The sequence below is a fragment of the Talpa europaea genome, assembly GCF_964194135.1.
Source record: "Talpa europaea genome assembly, chromosome: 3".
Classification (NCBI taxonomy): Eukaryota; Metazoa; Chordata; class Mammalia; order Eulipotyphla; family Talpidae; genus Talpa; species Talpa europaea.
In genome coordinates, this window is record NC_140069.1 from 74410875 (window position 1) to 74430479 (window position 19605).

General features: G+C 34.7%; 1 protein-coding gene across 2 annotated transcripts in view; it reads right to left on the bottom strand.

The window, feature by feature from the left end:
* Nucleotides 1–1096: 1096 nt before the first annotated feature.
* The window catches only part of CDK13 (cyclin dependent kinase 13), a gene marked incomplete at its 5' end in the record, with an annotated part of 70761 nt that continues 52252 nt past the window's right edge, over nt 1097–19605 (bottom strand). The window contains 7 exons of one of the 2 annotated variants that reach the window (XM_084230337.1): nt 1097–2087; nt 2639–2908; nt 6439–6644; nt 11936–12067; nt 12602–12718; nt 18521–18598; nt 18689–18790. In XM_084230337.1, the coding sequence (XP_084086463.1) occupies nt 1237–2087; nt 2639–2908; nt 6439–6644; nt 11936–12067; nt 12602–12718; nt 18521–18598; nt 18689–18790 (1756 nt within the window). In that variant the 3' untranslated portion in view covers nt 1097–1236. Of the gene's footprint in view, nt 2088–2638; nt 3089–6438; nt 6645–11935; nt 12068–12601; nt 12719–18520; nt 18599–18688; nt 18791–19605 lie in introns of both variants that reach the window. The other variant, XM_084230336.1, reaches the window with a different exon arrangement.

Below are 19605 nucleotides of genomic sequence, written 5' to 3' on the forward strand. Positions count from 1 at the left end.
TTGATTTTGTTCTTAAAATGGCAACTGCATAACTTAAAATATGGTGCTTGTCACCCCTCCCTCCATGAACTTTATTAAAGTTATGTGAATTCTGTTATTAACTCCTGCCTCTGTCCTACTGCCCTCCAATTACCCAAGGCAAAAGGAAACAGGGACAATAAGGTAGCCGGAAAGAACAGTATTCTAAAATTCTCATTTAGCTATTACTTTCAACCATTTAAAATGTCAAAACTTTTTAGAACTTCTCGGAAGTAACAAAAGGTACTGATTGCAGTTTTACTCCCCTTCTTTGCTCTCACTCCCCTATCAAGTGAAGGTGATAGTAGAAGCTAACACGGCCCAAAGACAGGCAGGAGAGGAGCAAGTGTGATAGGCAGAGGGAATGGATCTGACAGGAACTGAACTGGCAGTCCCTAAACACTTGAGAGCTTCCTGTCTCTTCAATACAATACATTGATTCCCTTTAGAAGACAAATAGGTGTAAAGGTTAACTACTTTTTCAGACCTTAAGCTTACCTGTTAAGGCACTTACTTACAACCCTCCCCAACCCACCCATATTTTTTTTCATATAAAACCCATATTTCGTTTGAATGCGCTTTGCTAGGCTATGATAATCTGCAAAATAAAACAAAAATAACGTTGACCATTTTTTTTTATAAAACTGTTGCATCAAGAGAAAGGTTGTGTTTTATTTTCTGAAATGAGCACAAAGTACACCTTTCACAATAACACTGAAAGCAGGTGCAAAGACTGACAGTGACCTTTGACTAAAGGTAGCTTTGTAAAAAGAAAAATACCAAATAAATCAGTGCCCTTTCTGATTGTTGTAAAACTGGAAGGGTGAGGGAGGGGTTGGTTGGCTGTTACATAAAAGTTGGTCCAAACTTACAAAAAAAGCACAAATGTGCATAGTTCAGAAGATCTGCAAGAGGGCCATAAGACTTATGTCCCTAAGATTAGCATCCACTTAAAACTGCGAGAATACAAAATAAAATTGTTAACTAGAATTTGTGAAGATGTACAATCAATAGATCTAGTTTTTAGAACAGCATGAATTTAAGCAAAGGTTTTTTTTTTTGTCTTTTTTTTAAACTATTGTATGCAAGACCCTTTTCCACATAAAAATAAAGCTGTTGTTGAATTAATATTATTCAAGTCTCTTGGATTGCTGCTTTAAACTGCAGCTAGAAAAGTCTTTCCAGATAAAAATGATGTGCCTGAGGAAAAACAGATACTCAATATGGTAACCCTCTGCCTCGACCTCTGCCAGTTGATGTGCTAATGTGTCCCCTGTATCCTTGTGAATATCCAGGTCCTTGGGCAGGAGAAGTCCAGGTCTGTCCATGCATGAGGCCAGGGCCACCAGGGTTTTCCTGTAAGTTACCACCATAGTTATAGTTGTGCATCTTTGCTGGCAAAGGATGAGTACTCTCTGGCCCTGTGGAAGGGTCACTGCTATTTGCCAAGACTGCAATGGGGCCATGGCTATATTCAAACCTATGGTCCTTGTCTCCACTAAACAACATAGGACCAGTATTGAGGTAAATGTCTCCATATGCAGCTACTGAATTGGGAAATGACTCAGAAAAGGCAGAAGGCTGAGGTGGACCACCAGAATGAGATGAAGAAGTACTGTAGTTATCCAAAGGCTGAATATCTGAGTTTCCAATGAAGCTACGTCGTTCCAATGTTGCAGCAGAGCTACCTCCTAGACCATCATTGCTAACATAAGGAGCAGAAGAGAAAGAAGAAGATCCAAAATTGTCCTTATAGTCTGAAGTGGGTACATAAGTGTCTCCTGCTTGGTAATCAATACCGCCTTCTCTTTTGGGATCATCTTGGGGCTGATGCTGAGCAAGTAGTTGTAACAGGGCGGCTTTCACCCCAGCATGAGGGTCAGTTAATGAAGAACTAGTAGTGGGAACGTGCTGGTTTTCTGTCCGATAATCCAGATCTTCTTCAGTGACTGGTGGTGGTTCAGGTGGTTCAGGAGGTCGTTGATCAGGAGGCAGAATACGAGGCCGTTCTGGTTCTGGTGTGAGCTCCAATATCCTCATATCTGGGTGCTGGATGAGGTCTTCTTGCCCTAAGTAAAACAAAACAGAAGAAAAGTTAAAAGTTCCATGGAAAACTGAATGTTCAAAATAGCTGTTTCCTTGGGTGACCCTAAAGATCCCTAGCAGTTTCACCTCTGGTAAAAAAGAAATAAGAAAAAAATTTAAGTGAAAAAGGAAAAGGTAGCTAAATACTACTATTGACTGCTACCACTTAAGACTTAGTAACTGAAACATTTTATTGTATTTGATTTCACATTTATTTACTGCTTGAAGAATAAAACTACTATATTGAGTTTCTGCCTTGGTCACTCATCCTGCTATAGGTAGAACAAAAGATCATTTCTTAACTATGGATTTTACCTGACAAAATCTATGGCATTCAAAATGAGCTATTACACATGGATAAATTATTAAAGAATCAATTCAATTCATAGGAGTATAAAGACTGAGAGCCAGCCTATAATGAGTGATCTGATATTCAGGACATCTAACAATGTCATTGAACAATACACATTATAGATAATCATTATCAGCAAGAAAACTGTGAATGCAGTTAGTGATCTGCCATCTGCACACTCACCCGATACCGGAGTGCTCGGTTCTGGAGGTGGCCTGAGTTGTAATGATGCTTCATGTCCCGACCCATTTTCCCTCTCTTCCAGTAGCACATCTTTCTGCTTTGACTGTTGTGCCTTTATTAACTGAGTCAACAGAACTGCAAATGCACTCTGCACAGCCGCTTGGGCAGCATCAGTCTCCACCTTAGGCTGGACACTCTGAGAAGACTGAATTCCTCCCAATGGTTTCGAAGACTCCTGCTGTGGTGTTGATGGATCTGTCTGTTTTTCACCTGTTGCCAAAATTCCAGCAGGAAGGTTTATTTTATTTAGCTGCTGTTGAGTCTCAGAGTTTACCTTAATGTTCAACACTTGGACAAAATCAGCCATATTAACACTGGTTTTAGATTGTAGTAGGTTTAGTAGAATTGCCAATTCACTGTGGTTTAACTGTTGTCCAGGGCCTGTTTTTACTAAAGACAAAATTTGTGTTAATTAGAATTGCTGCAATTTCAGCACCCTCCTCCCACTCCTCCCCACCTCCCATAATGGCTCTGTACTGGGACATTTGTGGGACAGTGTTTAAGAAATATTGTGAAAAGTCTAGTTTAACATCAGTCTAGTTCTATTTCATGTACAATTTAAGATGGAACCATATCTTAATACAAAGTACATTAATACAAAAAAAACTTACAGTTAATCTTGAGTAAATTATTTTGGGGGACAAATACTTCAAAATGAAAATAAGACTACCACTAGTACCCCATACTACCTCTAGTACCAAGAAGTACACCTGCCAGTGGGAAATGCATGATGACACTTTCTAAGCATTTTATATCCTTTATTCCTTAGAAGAACCATCTGAGGCATAGTCTATTAATTTCTTTTCTTTTTTTTAACTAAATAACTTGCCCAAGGTCAGGGACTCTATAAATGGCAGAACTGAGATTTGAAGCTAATATTCTGATTCCAGAGTCTGAGTTTTTACTACTCACTGTTCTGCTTACCTAAAATAACATTAATTATCAAAGAATCTAATTATTCTTTGCAGTAAACTCAAACTTGCATATTGCAGACTCTTGATATATTTTATTCAAAGTGCTTTATAAGTCCCTTTCAGTAAGTTAGGAACTCCTACAAAAGCATGCTTCTTATTAACATGCATATAGGATAATATCAACTTATGACCAGTAAAACAGATTCAGTTGTTCTACTTTTCCCAATTTTCAGTTTAGACTTACAAGAGTTTGCACAAATTCTTGTGCAAGCTTATCTGAGTCATATATAAAAAGACTCAAAAGCACATAAGACTACATGTTAAGTAATAATACAGGTACTGATAAACAATTTCCATAACCACAGATGACAGATTAGTAGAAGAAAAACTCCAAGAAGCTCAAAAACTGATTTCTAATGCTTTTTATAGTTCCTCTATATACTTTGAGATACATTTTACTATTCTGCAGGCATTAAGAAGGAAATCAAGCTTGTTTGCTATACCCCAAGAGCCAGTTTTTCTCCTTTTCCCCTTCCTTTCTCTGTTATCAAAGGGAGTATCAATTGGAGTTCGGAGTACTCTTTTTTTTTTTTTTAATAGAGGCATGTTTTATTTATTTATTTATTTTATTTGTTTGTTTGTTTGTTTATACATGCACTGGGTACAGTCAGAAGCGTGGAAGGGTGAGAGAATTCACCAGAGCCAGAGCAGGGAGCAGAGCAGGCAGAAGGACCGAAGTACACTGCTGAGGGGAGTAGCGGGGCGGCAGGAGAGGTCTGCGCGCCACGTGGGATCCTCCTCTGGTGGCCGGGGAGCAGCCGGGGATTGAACCGGCGCCGCAGAGGCCGCGGGCAGCTTCGAAACCCAGCGCTCAACCGCTGCGCCACCGGGGAGGCCCTCGGAGTACTCTTTAACTATGATGTCTCCTCTACAGAAGGGACATTTTCTTATTTCAAGACACTTACTGGTGATGAAGAAAATAGAGCAAAGAGGATTCATTCCTATTTCAAAAAAACAAATTCTTTTTTTCGATTTTTTTTCCAAATCCTTTTTTTAAATAAGATTTATTTATACAAGCACTGGGTACAGTCAGAAGCACGGGAGGGTGAGAGAATTCACCAGAGCCAGAGCGGTGAACAGAACAGGCAGACTGACGAAATACACTGCTGAGGGGAGCAGCAGGCGGCAGGAGAGGTCTGCGCGCCATGTGGGACCCTCGCTGGCGGCCGGGGATCAAACTGGCGCTGCAGAGGCTGTGGGCAGCTTCGCAGCCCAGCACTCAACCGCTGCGCCACCGTGGAGGCCCAAAACAAATTCTTAACAGCAACAGTTAAAAAAAAAGGAAAACAAAAAATAAAATTAAACTCTCTACCATTAAAAGGGTTATTAAATGTTAGAACTATGAATAACAAAATGAACCCAAAAGGGTAATTACTATTTTTTTTAACCAGTAAAAACTATTGCACCAGTTGGCTAAAGGAATAAGGACATCAGTTCCGTGAAGAGTAGAATTACAGATCTGATCGTCTTACTAAGGAATATGACACAGTTGTTGCCTGTGACAACTGACCAGAATCCAAACTTTCTGTTACCGCCACTTCAACAACTTTTTCAGTACTAAATGGTATACAACATAAATACAAATTAAGAAACTTTCCTAGTGCTTCACTTTTGCCTTTTCTCAAATTTTACATTGTTTTTCATGTGCCAAATATTGAACTTGATATAACCTTCATTGTGTCAAACATTTTCATGTAAGGGGAATGTACTATCTCACACTCTGAAGAATACCTCTGAACAAGAAATAACACTTGCTTTTGGATTTTAAAGTAACAATGCAGCATCTTAATGTAGTCTGTCCAAGATCAAACATTAAACTGTTGAAAACATAGGGAAGCATTAATGGTAATATTTATCAAGCCTTCTTAGCTAATCTACTCTATTTATACTCAGTCACTAAAAGTGCAATCACATCCACAAATGTGTTTTAATCAAATACTGATCAGTTAATATATACCCATCACTCGAGTGCTAAGCTATTTTTTCATGTTTTGTAAACTACCACCTCCATACATACACCCATATTTATTTACTTCATATCTTACCCTTTGTCATCATAAAAAAGCTAAACTAAAAGTGAATAGTTTCTGGATTGTTGAGGCAAAATGAGGACGTGAATTCAATTTTTCAAAAGCTTTCAACTAAATAAAAGATTGAGTTTAACCACACTTCCGACAGCATTAGAGCTGGTTCATCATATCGAAGTTTACTCTTATAACAGAGTCTGAGGAAGAAATTAAAGTTTTCCCAAAATACTGTTCTTTATCACACTTCAAGTCATTTTTGGCACAGTATGAAATCTTAAACTTTGAGATTCTATAATACAATGGCAAGTATATTAAGAGTGATCTGAGGCCTTTACAAAAAGTATGAAATAATTCCAATTATGATTTTTGGCTGTCTTTTCTATTTTTCTTCTTACTCTATGAGAGTACAGACACTGGATGCCATCTCACTGAGGAAAGCCTCAGTAAAAGATCTACTGAGTCCTATACTAGGGAGTTAAAGGAAACTCAGCAACAGGACCAATCACTAATCAAATGTAATATTGTGCCCTTTTCCCAAGTTAATCTTAGCTTGAGACTGCTTAAAACTGTGCCAGTATCAGTGAAATGTCTGCTCTGGCACAAGCAAATAAAGAAGAGATAATCAAGCTCAGTAAATAAACCTTAGTGATCAACTTTTAGCCACAAGTTGTTTTAACACTAGAATACCAACACTAGTTACAAAATGTGAAGGAGATCAAGACATGGAAGCATTACTAACCAGGAGCTACATTCGAGTTGCCCTGAGATTTCAGTTGTGAAGATGGCAGCGCACCCTGAGGTGTGTTGGTTCTGCTGTCATCTAAGCCCAGAGACAAGTCCTTTCTGGGGGCTTTAATTGTGGAACCATCATCAGTCATGCCCATCTGCTTCTGTCTTCTTCGCTTTTTACTCCATAACTCATGACAATCTTGCCATAAAGGAAGGCTGGGGGGGAAAAGTATTAAACAGTTTGAATGGCATTTCTTAACCACAAAAAAGGCTAATAGATACTATATTCACCAAGCTGTCACCCATACGCCCCAGCAATTTGTTCTTGAATACTTAATACATAGGTTTTGTAAACTCCTCCAATAAAAAATCATCCTTGATGCCCACATTCTTGAGGGCTTCACCTTTTATAGATGAATTTTTTCCGTGTCATCTGAATAATCAAAGAATAATCATTAGAACTATGAAAAATATGTGTTTATAAAAGGTAGGTTACTATTAACCTTGGTGCCATTTTTTAAAGTCAGTTCTTATCACAGTACATCATACATTGAACAGGACATAAAAAAAAAGGCAAAAAAAAAAAAAAAAGAAAGCTATTTGCAGAAACTAGTCACAGAATTAAAATGTAGTAAAAGCTAGGATATAACACTTGTGAAAAGCTTCCTGGTAAAAGCCTTTTATTTCTGAATATCCTCTTGTTTCTAAAATCAAATGTGGTAGAATTAAACTAACGCTACAGAGGAGTTTCAAAAATAGGTAATCCAGGTTCATTACTCATTAACACAAAGTTCTGAAAATCTAGCAACTATCAAAATTACCCACCATTCTGAAACAATTCAACTTTAATTTCATGAAACTGACAATATTGCAGAGTAATTTTTGATTAAAGAAAGATATAACTATTATAAATGCTTTCTTTTTACCCTAACAAAAAATCCAATGGGAAGTTACTATTATATCTATTTTAAAGATAAGAAAATTGAGGCTTGAAAAGGTTAATAAACTTGCCCAGAATATCTACAAATTCCCTTAAGCAGCCCCAACCTGGTGATATATCTACAGTCTTTAACCTGGATGTTTACCACTAGGGATACCAGGGAATACACCTGGAATTGTTTTAAAAGAATGCCATATCCCTGTGTCCTTAATCTTTAAGAATGACCTGCACATTCAGCAATCCTTCTACACCTTTTCTTTCACATTTACCCTTATTCTCATGTTATAAAATAAAGGCATATGCAATATGGTCAAGTCTTAGCAATATAATATTAAGTATTAAAAAGCTCATTTCCAAAAGATTACAAACAGCATGACACCCTTTTATAAAATAAAAGCAACTAAAATTTTAAAAATTTAACTTTTAATGAATACATATAGATGGCAACAAAAAGTATATACAAAAGAAAACAGGGATGATGGTTACCTCAGGTGGAGGAAGGTAAGGAGACAGGTCGTGGGTACAGGGGTAGAGGGTATGATATGATTAAAAGGTTATTTTCAAGGTTCTAACTTTTATCTGGTAGATTCATGGCTGCTTATTCACATTATTTAAAAAAAACTAAATTAAGTAACTAAAGAAAAAAAGAGCCATGCATGGACCAATGATGAGTGACACAAGGATTATGATTAAATCAAGTCTATGCACCTGAGGTCCAAAAACAAAACAAAGGCATACCTCTCAGCCATCTTACTATGGTGCATTGCCTCAGCGTGTAAAAACCTCCTGGAGTAACAAACAAAGGGACAATTTGAAATATTGATATTGGGAAGCTTTCAGGCATTATAAACCCGCCAAAGACTTTCCTTTTTCTCTGTGTGTTTGTATTCTATGATGTGCAGCCTTTGCCTTTGTTGGGATATTCTGAAATCAGATAGACTGCTACTGCAGAGTGGGGTTAGCTAGAATGATTTTGCCTCTTCCATCCTAATGTTCAGACAATGCATTACTCTTGTGAGAGAGTCCCATAAGAATAAAATGAAGAAGTCCACTTTAAAGAGGGCTTTTGTTCCCTTCCATAATTTAAAGGTAAGAGACTCTTCACAGATGAACAAATGATCTCAATAGTCATTTCTAGAAAAGATAAACATTACCCAACAAACAGTTAAGTCTCTTAGATGTAGCAGAAATGTTTTCTAGGATGATCAAGTTTTTATGTGCTTCTCTGAAGGTTCAAATACTGGCTCAGCCACTTATTCTATCTCATTGGGCAAGTAATTTGACCTCAGTGCCTCAGTTTCCTTATCTTTAAAAATGGGATTAAAACAGTACAATCTATCTTACTGATGGAGATAATATTTGTTAACATGTTAACTGTCCATGACTGGACAGTACTTCTCAAATAGTAGGTACTATAATTATGGTTGATATCATTTATCAAAATTTAATAAGGTAGTCAAAAAATATTTTTATCAAATATCATGACTGTCCCAATTAAAGTTGATCCTAGTTTATCCTATTTCCTAATGTTTTTTATTTGCTGTTTAGAAAAAAAACAAAATTATAAACCAGCTGCCAATCAAATTTACTTGCTAGCAATACAATTTTTTTTGATTAAATAAACCAGAAAATTTACACTGAGTATGTAATACAATTAATGGAGTTATTTTAATATTTTTATACCTACTCTTCATTTGATTTTCCTAAAAACCTGATAACAAGATATGAATACATATACACAGTCCTTCCCATATAATTTATAATTTCAATTACAAAATCAGACATTGTTATTTAACTTTTTACTTAAATATTGTATCAATACCATTCTAATTTCTGCTTTAGTAACACATTCAATAAGCTACAACTTATTAGCTTATAAAATGCTCGACAAAATGTGTTTCATGAACCACTCAAAACATCTTTATATTTAATGGAAAAATGGTTAAGTTCTGATTAAAGTTAAGTGACTAAATGGCCAAATAAGAAATCTTTTGATAAGCGATGGTGTTTCTAATTTTTCACTGTCAAAAAAATTAAAGAGAAGGAATCTCAAGTTGACATTTAAGAGGTGATTAAAATAACTGATGACATTACTGAAGTGCTTATTTACAAGAATACTTATAAAATTAAATTATAATTCATGTGGAACTATTTCTCACTATGGAATAGGTGATACTAACCAGCAGATATGCAAAATTAAGGGAAAAAACTCAAGTCTTATACATTTTTTTCTTTAGTTGTATTTTCAACAAAACTTCCCAGATCTCTTTTTAAATTGAATTATTTACTACTAATGTGTGCAATGATAAACTAATCTAGAAAAAAGAGCTTTGCAGTGAGAGGACTTTTTTTTTTAAACTAAGTTTCTATTTATATAATGTGTTTGTTTTCAAAAAATTCAACACAGTAATGAATAAAATACTTTTAAGCATAAATGCATGTTACAATAAAATCCTACTGAAACAATGTAAGTTCCAGATGAAAGAGAACAATTCCAGTTGTTTAAGAGTTTGTTTATACGTCTTCTAAGTAAAGACTGAGGGAATATCAAAATGCTAAGGTATTTTTATTCTAGTAGACATATTTACAAGAGTGATATAACTGCTCCATTTAAAAATATCAACATTTATGATACACTGAAAATTGCATCTTTTATAACTATCTGCATCCTTGACTTAAAAAAGTTTAGATATCAACTGAAAGAGTGGCTTGATAATGGGTTGTCAGAAAAGTGATGATGTATTTTTGCTTGAAAAACAGAAAAAATACATCATGACATTTCCAACAACACAACAGCTTTACTAGAATAACTAGAATACTTTCACATGGACCATTTTAAATGAGAGACTATCAACTTATTATTGCCAATAATGGAAAGAAAATGACATATTCGTCTTGCTGTGATACAGCTGGAAGTACACTATAACTTATGTAGTATTCTTGCCCAAAAAAAGAATGTTAATCTAATTCTTACTGCAAAGAAGCAATCAAATTCAGAAGGTAGAATTTTACAAAACAGCTAATTTGGATTCTTCAAATATATCAGAAGTCCTCCCAAAAGAATGATAAAAGAGACATGACAACTGAATGAAATGTGTGAGCTTCATTTAAAAAAGTATGTATCAGAAATTACTGGACCAACTGAAGAAATCTGAATATGGATTATTAGCTATTACAATGTTAAATTTCTCATGCTTTATAGTGGTACTATAGTTATAGAGACTAACGTCCTAGTTCTTATAATACAAGCGAATTATTTATAATCGAAGTGTCATTTCTACAAAATACTCAAATTGTTCAAGACAAAAAATTTATACGAAGTGATAAAGCAAATGTAGCTAAATATTAATAACTGTTGATTCTTGATGAAGTATATATGAAAACTTATTATACTATTCATCCTGTAGAGTGAAATCTTTCCAAATCAAAATGTTTTTAAAAATTTTTGAAGGGTACTACAGCCAAAATTTCAAGACTATTGACATATACTGATACGCAAAAACAAAACAAAACATGGAAGAGTTAAGTTAACTCAACAGTGAATGATTCAGGTTTCTTTGCATGTCAGTTAGGTTCTTTCTGCCTTTCACATCATCTCACAAAGGCTATTCAAATACAGTTCAATAAAAACTTAATATCCAATATTCTCCAGAAATGTTTAAGCCCAGTCTAGTTAGATAAGTGGAAGAGCCAGGATTTGATTCCCAAAGCCCATGTGTTGTTCATTCATATATGCTTATTAACATGGAAACATTATTATTGGAATAGGTCTGCTTTTACAATGCTCATTATTTTTTAAATTACTGAAAAAATCCTGGAAAGTTTCTAGCTCCTACAAGAAGGAGAAACAAATGTACTTCTTGGCTCTGTCCCTTTTCCCAAATCAATCCTAGAGAATGATTACAGGAGTCAGAAGGGAGTGAAGGTTTAAGAATCCAGGTATTCTGATCTCCAAACTCCATGCAATTTCACCCCATCAAACAAACCCACTCTATATAATATTCTGATACTTTTATTCAGTGATAAGGATTTTTTATTACAGTATGCCAAGGAGCATTTCAGAACTTCTCTTTCTTACTGGTCTAATCTGAATTTGAGAGCTGGCTCCACCCTTTATTAGAGTTGTATTCTTGGGCAAGTTTCTTAACCTCTCTAAGCCTGCTTCCTTCTCTATAAAATGATGATCACATAAATACCCACCGTATAAAGATTAACAAAAAATGTTTCACACAACACTCAAAATTTTAGCTAAAGCAACTGTTAGTAGCATAAGCAATAATACTGGTAGAAGTAGTACTAGAATAATAGCAGCAGCAATATTTTCTTAGATTTAAAAAATATTAATAAAATTAAGTAAGGAAGGCTGCTTTTGCTAGTCCTATCAGCTGAATATTAAGCAAGATTCTACATTCTAGATGTGCAAATTATATGTATTATTGCTATTCATTTTTTTAATTTATCTACTTCTTTTAACTAAATCATGGACTAGTTAATGATTATTACAGATGTCATTAAAATTATCCAGATTCTTCATATATGGGATCGAATAAAATAAAGAGTTACTTACTCTGGTGGAGGCATTTTTGAGGGTTCCACATCTCGTAGGAACTCACACTGAAGAGCCTGTTCTGCAGTGCAGCGCTTACTAGGATCCAAGGCGAGCATGTAATCAAATAAGTCTAGTGCAGCTGCAGGAATACTGACATGAGAGGATTACAAAGTCATACATGTTCTTTGACATAAGTTTTGTGTTTCTTTAGGAACTTATTTCCAATATTTTATTCCAATAAATTTAAACAATGTGAAACATATTTTCTATATAATTTTGTACCTATTCTACATTATTTGAAATCTGGCAAACAACAGTCTATTTTATGGGCAGTTTGCTGTGGTAACATAAATTAAGACCTAAAAAAATAGTTTGCTACAAGCAAAATAAAAACCTAAGCTCAACTAATCTGAAAGCTGCTACATTAAAATTTAAAATGGTATTGAGTCCTTTCAGATATGTAAGTGTGAAATCAAACACATAACACCAATTCACCATTTCCATAACAATGGTGAAATGATAATTTTCATGTAGCAAGGGGAAATTCAAAATTAAATAGCAAGAGAATTGTGGCAACTCTCCCCTGTATCAACACAAGACAGAAAGACATTTAGATTTCAGAAGAAATAACTTTAAAAGAAAAAACTTCAATATAACATGAATGTGTAAGCATCCCCTTCTTACAAAACAAATTCTTCTCGTAACTTTCGACGATATTGCTTCTTTGGTTTCATGGTGTTGAAATATGGTAGTTTGATTACATCAGGCCACACTGCAGGACATGGACTCCCACATATACGGCTAAACAACACACAAAAAGGAGTACATCACTATAAATTACATAGAAAAATAATATTGATTACTGCTATACAGAACATCACCTTATTTTTAAATATACAGAAGTTGACATCCTTATATAACAGAAGTTTCACTGAATATTTTAATTACACAAACTTAATTGTTGTAAAATCAATTTATTTTCAGTAGATGCTTCTAATGCAACAAGCATTTCAATTCATATTTGCAAGATGAAATCTTAAAACACAGGTTAACACTCAAAAATGTTAGAATACTGTTAACAAAAAGAAAAAAAAGAACATATGCCAATAAATTAAGGAATGAGTTTAGTATATGTCTTTCTCTGATTTTACAGGTATCCTCTTTACCTCTTCTCATGAATATAAGGAAGATTGCAAAAGAGTAGAAAAAAGATTTCCTACACTCAGGAAGGTAACTGTAAATTCTGCCACTAAATTCAATCAATAGGAGGAAACTAAGAGTAACCTTCTTGAAACACAAAAAGCTCTTCAATTTAAGTAGGACCACTGATTTCAAGGTATTTAGAAATTTTAACCACTTTACTACTCTCTGCTTACCTAAATCAAAACCCTCATTATTTTTGTACTAGTAAAACCTTGTTATGGTAATTTGTTAAAAACTGATTTGGTAATACATAGATAAAAATGGTTAACAATGCTTAACTTGAGTATATTAAATCTTTTTTTTTTAAAGACTTATTTATTTATACATTCAAGAACCGGGGTACAGAGCAGAGTTTTTGGGGGGGTGAGAGGATTTACTAGAGACAGTGGGGAACAGAACAGGCAGATCGACTGAAATACACTGCTGAGGGGAGCAGCAGGTGAGTCAGGAGAAGTCACCGCCCTGGCGGCGGATAGAACTTGTGCTGTAGTGGCTGCGATGAGTTTCATAGGTTGCGTCTTACCCCCTGCCACTGCCAGGGAGGCCCCTATATCAAATCTTTTTTTTTAAAGAACCCTATTAATTTTTTTTTAAAGATTTATTTATTTATACAAGCACTGGGTACAGTCAGAAGCATGGGAGGGCGAGAGAATTCACCAGAGTCAGAGCAGAGCAGATCGCAGAGCAGGCAGACTGACACAGTACACTGCTGAGGGGAGCAGCGGGTGGCAGGAGAGGTCTGCGCGCCATGTGGGACCCTCGCCCGGCGGCCAGGGATCGAAATGGTGCTGTAGAGGCTGCGGGCAGCTTCACAGCCCAGCGCTCAACCGCCGCGCCACCAGGGAGGCCCCCTATATTAAATCTTAAGGACAAATCTGTATTGTACAGTTGACTACTGTTGTTACTTGTTTTGGCTTTGATTTTAATAGAATATTATTGGGATAAAGGAAATGAAGAATACTTTCAACTGCAGAAATACAAGAAGAACATATTCAAGATAGGAAAGGGTGAGAATTTTAGCTCCAACTACAGGAAAAAGAAACAGACAGATGAGAAAGGAAATAAAATAAGTATGTTAGTGGCAAAATTAAGTATCCAAGCAAAGGCATGGAAGTAGCAGAGGTTAAGTATTTGGGAGAAAGACTAAGAAAATAATTATCATTGGAATTTAGGGGTCGGAGAAGTTGCTCTAAAAGCCTATACTGGGGGGGGGGGCGGCTCCCTAGTGGCACAGGGGTTACATCTCAAAGCAATCAAGCTATCACCAGCCACTATGGCATAAGTTCAAGCCACTGAGGCATGAGTTTGATCCACAGCCAGGGAGATAACCCACATATGGTGCAGCAGACCTTTCCTGTCTTATCCACTGCTTCCCTCAGCAGTGTATTTCAGTAAATCTGCCTGTTCTGCTCCCGACTCTGTCTCTGGTGAATTCTCTCACTGCCGCCCACACCTCTGGCCTACACCCCAGTTCTTACATGCATAAATAAAAAATATAAATCTAAAAAAAAAATCTAAAAAAATAAAAGCCTATACTGGGGCCACAATACAGTGTTAAGAGGTGGTATGCCTAAGTATAATGAAGACACTTTGGAAACAAACTTTAACCGAATGCTGTCCATATAATACTTGTCAAATTGTTTATGAATCTGTTTCCTCTTCTGTAAAATGGAGATTAATTTCACTTCAGAGGTCCGAAATCAAATGAGCCACTTTACAATAAAAATCAGTTTCATTATGACATAGAGTTTCAATTATTTCATTATATGTGCTGTGGGAAGATATCTAATGATAGCAGCATTGAGGATGGAACAGAAATATCGAAGCAGGGAAAGTTAGCAGAAATAAACATTGCTTGGGAAACATCCATTGCTGTAAGCAATGAATAACTGCAAATTAGCAAAATGTGTGCCTGATGGCCAACCAGCAATTCCAGAATCATTTATTGATGATGTCTTGAAATGCATGATAACCCTAATTCCCCAATTATCTGAGGTCTACCCTGATGATCCATTCTGATCTACTTATTTATCTACTTTGTGTCAGTACCATTTGGTAGCTTTATATTTTTCATATGGTTGATAAGAAAAAAACCCTCTACTTATCATGACATTCAAAAGAGGACCACCACCTAGGTTTTAAAAAACCTAGCATTTACAAGTACTAATACTTTAGTCTAATGCGTGTTAGATATTTTTATTAATAATTCATATGTAAGATCGGTAAATAGAAGTAGTTCTCAGAATGGGATCTAAGACCCCTGAATGTCCCCTAGGCCTTTCAGAGGTCTGGATGGTCAAAGATTATTACTATGACATTATTTGCCATTTTGAATATGCTAGCTTTGCACTACTGATGGTACAAAACCAGTTGAGGGCAAACTACCAGCATTTTAGCATGATTCAGATCAACTCGAACAGAATCTTCTAGAAAACTGCTCTTTTCATGTGACAAGGTTGTTTTTCAGTGTATCTCTAGAGTTACCATTACCTTTTTAATAACAGTAACCACTAAGTAGATGGATTGAGCTTTCTTTTTTCCTCCTATATGGTTCACAGACTGACTTAACATGTTCTTAACATAATCCAAGTACATTCATACCTCAGAATTTTACTAACTTGCTGCTCTCTTACTTCATTCAGATTTCTGCTCAAATGATATTTTATGGGAGAGGTCTACCCTATACAACAATAACTATCATTTTCTATCTCCCTACACTTTGTCACCATTTGACATATTTTATTAACTTGTTTATTTTGTCTGTCTCCCCCGACTAGAAGGTAGAATAGTTGTGTGTCAGTTACTAAGTGCTGAGGATACAAGTCCTACCCTCCACATTGTATCCTTAGTACCTAGTATCTGGCATACAACCAACAATCAATAAATACTATTCAAATAACCTCCTTGATTTTAAGTGTCTTCTGTATTATAGTTGATTTATGAACTTCCATTGTAATTCACACATAATTCATCTATGTATCTTGTGCCAATACAAAATGGTCTTAGTTACTATAATTTTGGTTTTTAGAAAATGTAATATGCCAAATTTTCCTTCTTTTTAAGAACTTGCTTGGGTATTTTCATGTTTATCTTCTCTGGATAAACATTAAAATAAATCACTGCTTCATAAAATGATATTCTCTTTAAAATTAAGCTTTCTAGTCAAAAACAAGATAATCCTCTCCAATTCTTACTCAAATCTTATTTACAATTTTATGTGGGACATTACAGTTTTCAATATTCCTGGGGTGTATAGGGTAATGGTTTTGTTTTTTTCCCCCACTAATGTTTCTAACATTATTGATACATTTTTTAAAAGCTATTGGTATTGCTTTTAGTACACCCGTATTAAATTATGTTAGTATATTACATGTTTATATACATACATATATACACACATATGTACACAAACATATCCTCTTAACATATCATTTTATGACCTTTTTATTTAAGGTTTTTCAGATAATATTCCCTAACATGTTGCATGTCTACAATGCTATCAGATACAAATTAAGACAATATTGCCATTATTTATACCTCTTATTACTGATTCACTTTTCTAATACTACTAAGAAACTGCCAGTTCTTCTAAAACACTCTTAAATAAATACAGGGAAATTTCTTTTACTGACTCTTTACTTCTGTAGTATTTTACCACTAAATATTATTCTGCCTGTTAGTTTGTGATAAACATTTTTATCATGTTTAAGAAATAGTCCTCTATACTTAGGAGTTTCTATTTCTAGCAAATGCATATTCAACATCAATTAAGATTAAATATTTTACTCCTTTAAAATGATTAATAGATTTTGTAAAACTGAAATATCCTTATATTCTTGGATCAACTCTACTTGACTCTGCAAGTTAATTGGGTTAATAAAAAGTTAGATATCATTGGCTAATCTCCTCTTTAGAACTTTTGGAATATTCTCTAGACACTTTTCATTCTGTTTTTGTCAACTATTGGAACTTGTGCCATGGTGATTTTGCAAAAAGTTTCAGGAAGTTTTATTTCCTACATAATACAGAAAACTGGTTAAGTAATTAAATACTAGGTTACAACTGTCCAGATCAAATCTCAGTTTTGCTACCTGTTTGTTATATGACCATGGCCAAATTCTTCACCTAAGGTTGAGTTTTTCCAACTAAGCAAAGGGTTGTTATGAAGCTTAATTCAAGTGAATTCCTTAAACAATACTTGCATCAGGTATAAACTAAATAAATACTGTTATCAATTATAGAAGTCCTTGTATCTAACAGAATAGTTAACTGAGAAACAAAAATGAGTTAAAAGAATCATTAAAAAAAAACACAAATGCATAATTGAAACATTTATTTTAATTGAAAAATCTATAGATGTACATTAATTCTCCAATCTTCAGACACAGGATCAAAGACTTTTTTTGGAAGAGAATTCAGTAAATCAGATTCTACTTTAGCTTTCTTGTACAAACCACAACTATAACACATCATCAAACAGTTTGAGTGATAAATTCTTCTAAATTTTTGTGCCTTCTCTAATTTGTCCAGTCCTAATTCATTTGATGGCAACTTCTGTTAAGTCTGTTCAAAGCATTATCTGTCTAATTTAAACAACATATATACACTATTAGAAAGTCAGTATAAAAAGTGTCAACAATTTTGACCTCTTGGGTCACCATACTTTTCAGATTGTGGAATAAATACAAAGTCTTACTAGAGAGTGGTATTTTATTAGCTGCAAACATTCAACAAGACATAGTATCAAGCTAGTAATATTTACAGAGAAAATGGAGAACATCAATTAACCCAGTAAATATTTTGAAGGGAAGGTTCATAGAGTATCAGTATTTGTGACTCATGCCAATATCTTCCCTAAAAAGTTCTCATTCATATATTGAAGTATTCAAGTAAATTTCTTTAAGTTGCAAAATAATATTATAATATATGAAAACCAAAGCTCTTTTACAATTTTTATTTTAAGATATTAGATGAAGAGAAAGGTTACTTACTATGAGTAACTCCTTATTACCTATATCCTATGATAGATTCCAAATAACGAAGGCCTATACTAGTGGGTTTATGCATATAAATATGTATGCATATGTGTATGTGTGCCATTTCTTCACAATACTCCTAAACATTAATTCGTCCAACCTGTCATATATTAAAAAGTTACTACCATTTATTATTACTTTCCTCCTATTTACTCTAACGATATGATCATAAAAATAGACTTTACTTTTACTATAGCAAATACCAAAGTGGTCGTATTCTAGTTTCTCCTTTATTTAACAGTGTTTAAGAGGAATGTGCTGTTTTCCTCCTGAAAATACAAAACTTGAAAAATTTAAAACTTCCTATGGAATATGACTACATATACACATCCACCCCCCAAAATATTAACAATGATGAGCTTACCTTATTAATTCTAGCTGTGCAAGTTCCTGATTTGCTTGGAATATAGGTTTTTTAGTGAAGAGTTCACCAAGGATACATCTGAAGGACAAAATACCCATCATTACCAAATTACACAACTTAGTACCAAATGTTTCAAGTAAATTAAATCAATAAATATGCCTATCTTACCCACAGCTCCACACATCAATAGCTGGTGTATATCGTTCTTCTCCCAACAGCAATTCTGGTGGACGGTACCATAGTGTGATGACCTTGTTAGTATATGGCCGACTAAAAAACACAGAAGGAACTCTTTAGTTAGTATCTGTTGGAATAGAGATTGTCCTAGGAAATTGTCCTAGGAAAACTGTATCTTGTGCAGCAAGATACAGTTTAAATTGGAACCACCTAATAAAAGTTTTCAGGCTGAGCACAGCTTTGACAATATTTCACTGATTTCAACCCAGTTTAGCAAAATGTTAATAGAAATTACAAAAATGTTAACTATAGTAACTGAAGTCTATTTTGCAAATAACCACAAGTAATAGGCATGATTCCTTTGTTGCGTTTAACAAAAAAGACATATACATACTACTAACTCTTTATCTGTCATAAAAGAGAGTATCTATTAAGTTTAGGTATGAATCTAACCATCACAGTATAAATTCTCTGGCAAAGTATTTTCATCATCATGAATGGCCATGAGCTATTTAATTCACGTGAAAAAAGAGGATTCTAAGAAATCAGGGGTGGTTCTTGAACTGGTTAGTCATTAGTGGTTAGGGTATATACTTCAAGTTGATCATACACGTTTCAATCTATTCTAAGTCTCTTTTTTTCCCTGAATATCCTCCAAACCACAAGGACTCAAAGTACATATCTATCATAGAAAATTCCCTTGAAAGGCTGTGTTCACCTATGGTTTGTTTGGACCTAGACCAGTTTCAGGAAGAAGGAAAAAGAACAAGTAAGTTATTAAGCAATTCCCTTTTGCCAACTATAGATCGGAAGTTCCAGGTAGCATAACACCTCAGTACCTGATCTGTTCTGCACCTATCCAGCCAAATTTATCCAAATAATTTAAACATTCATTCTAATATGCTATC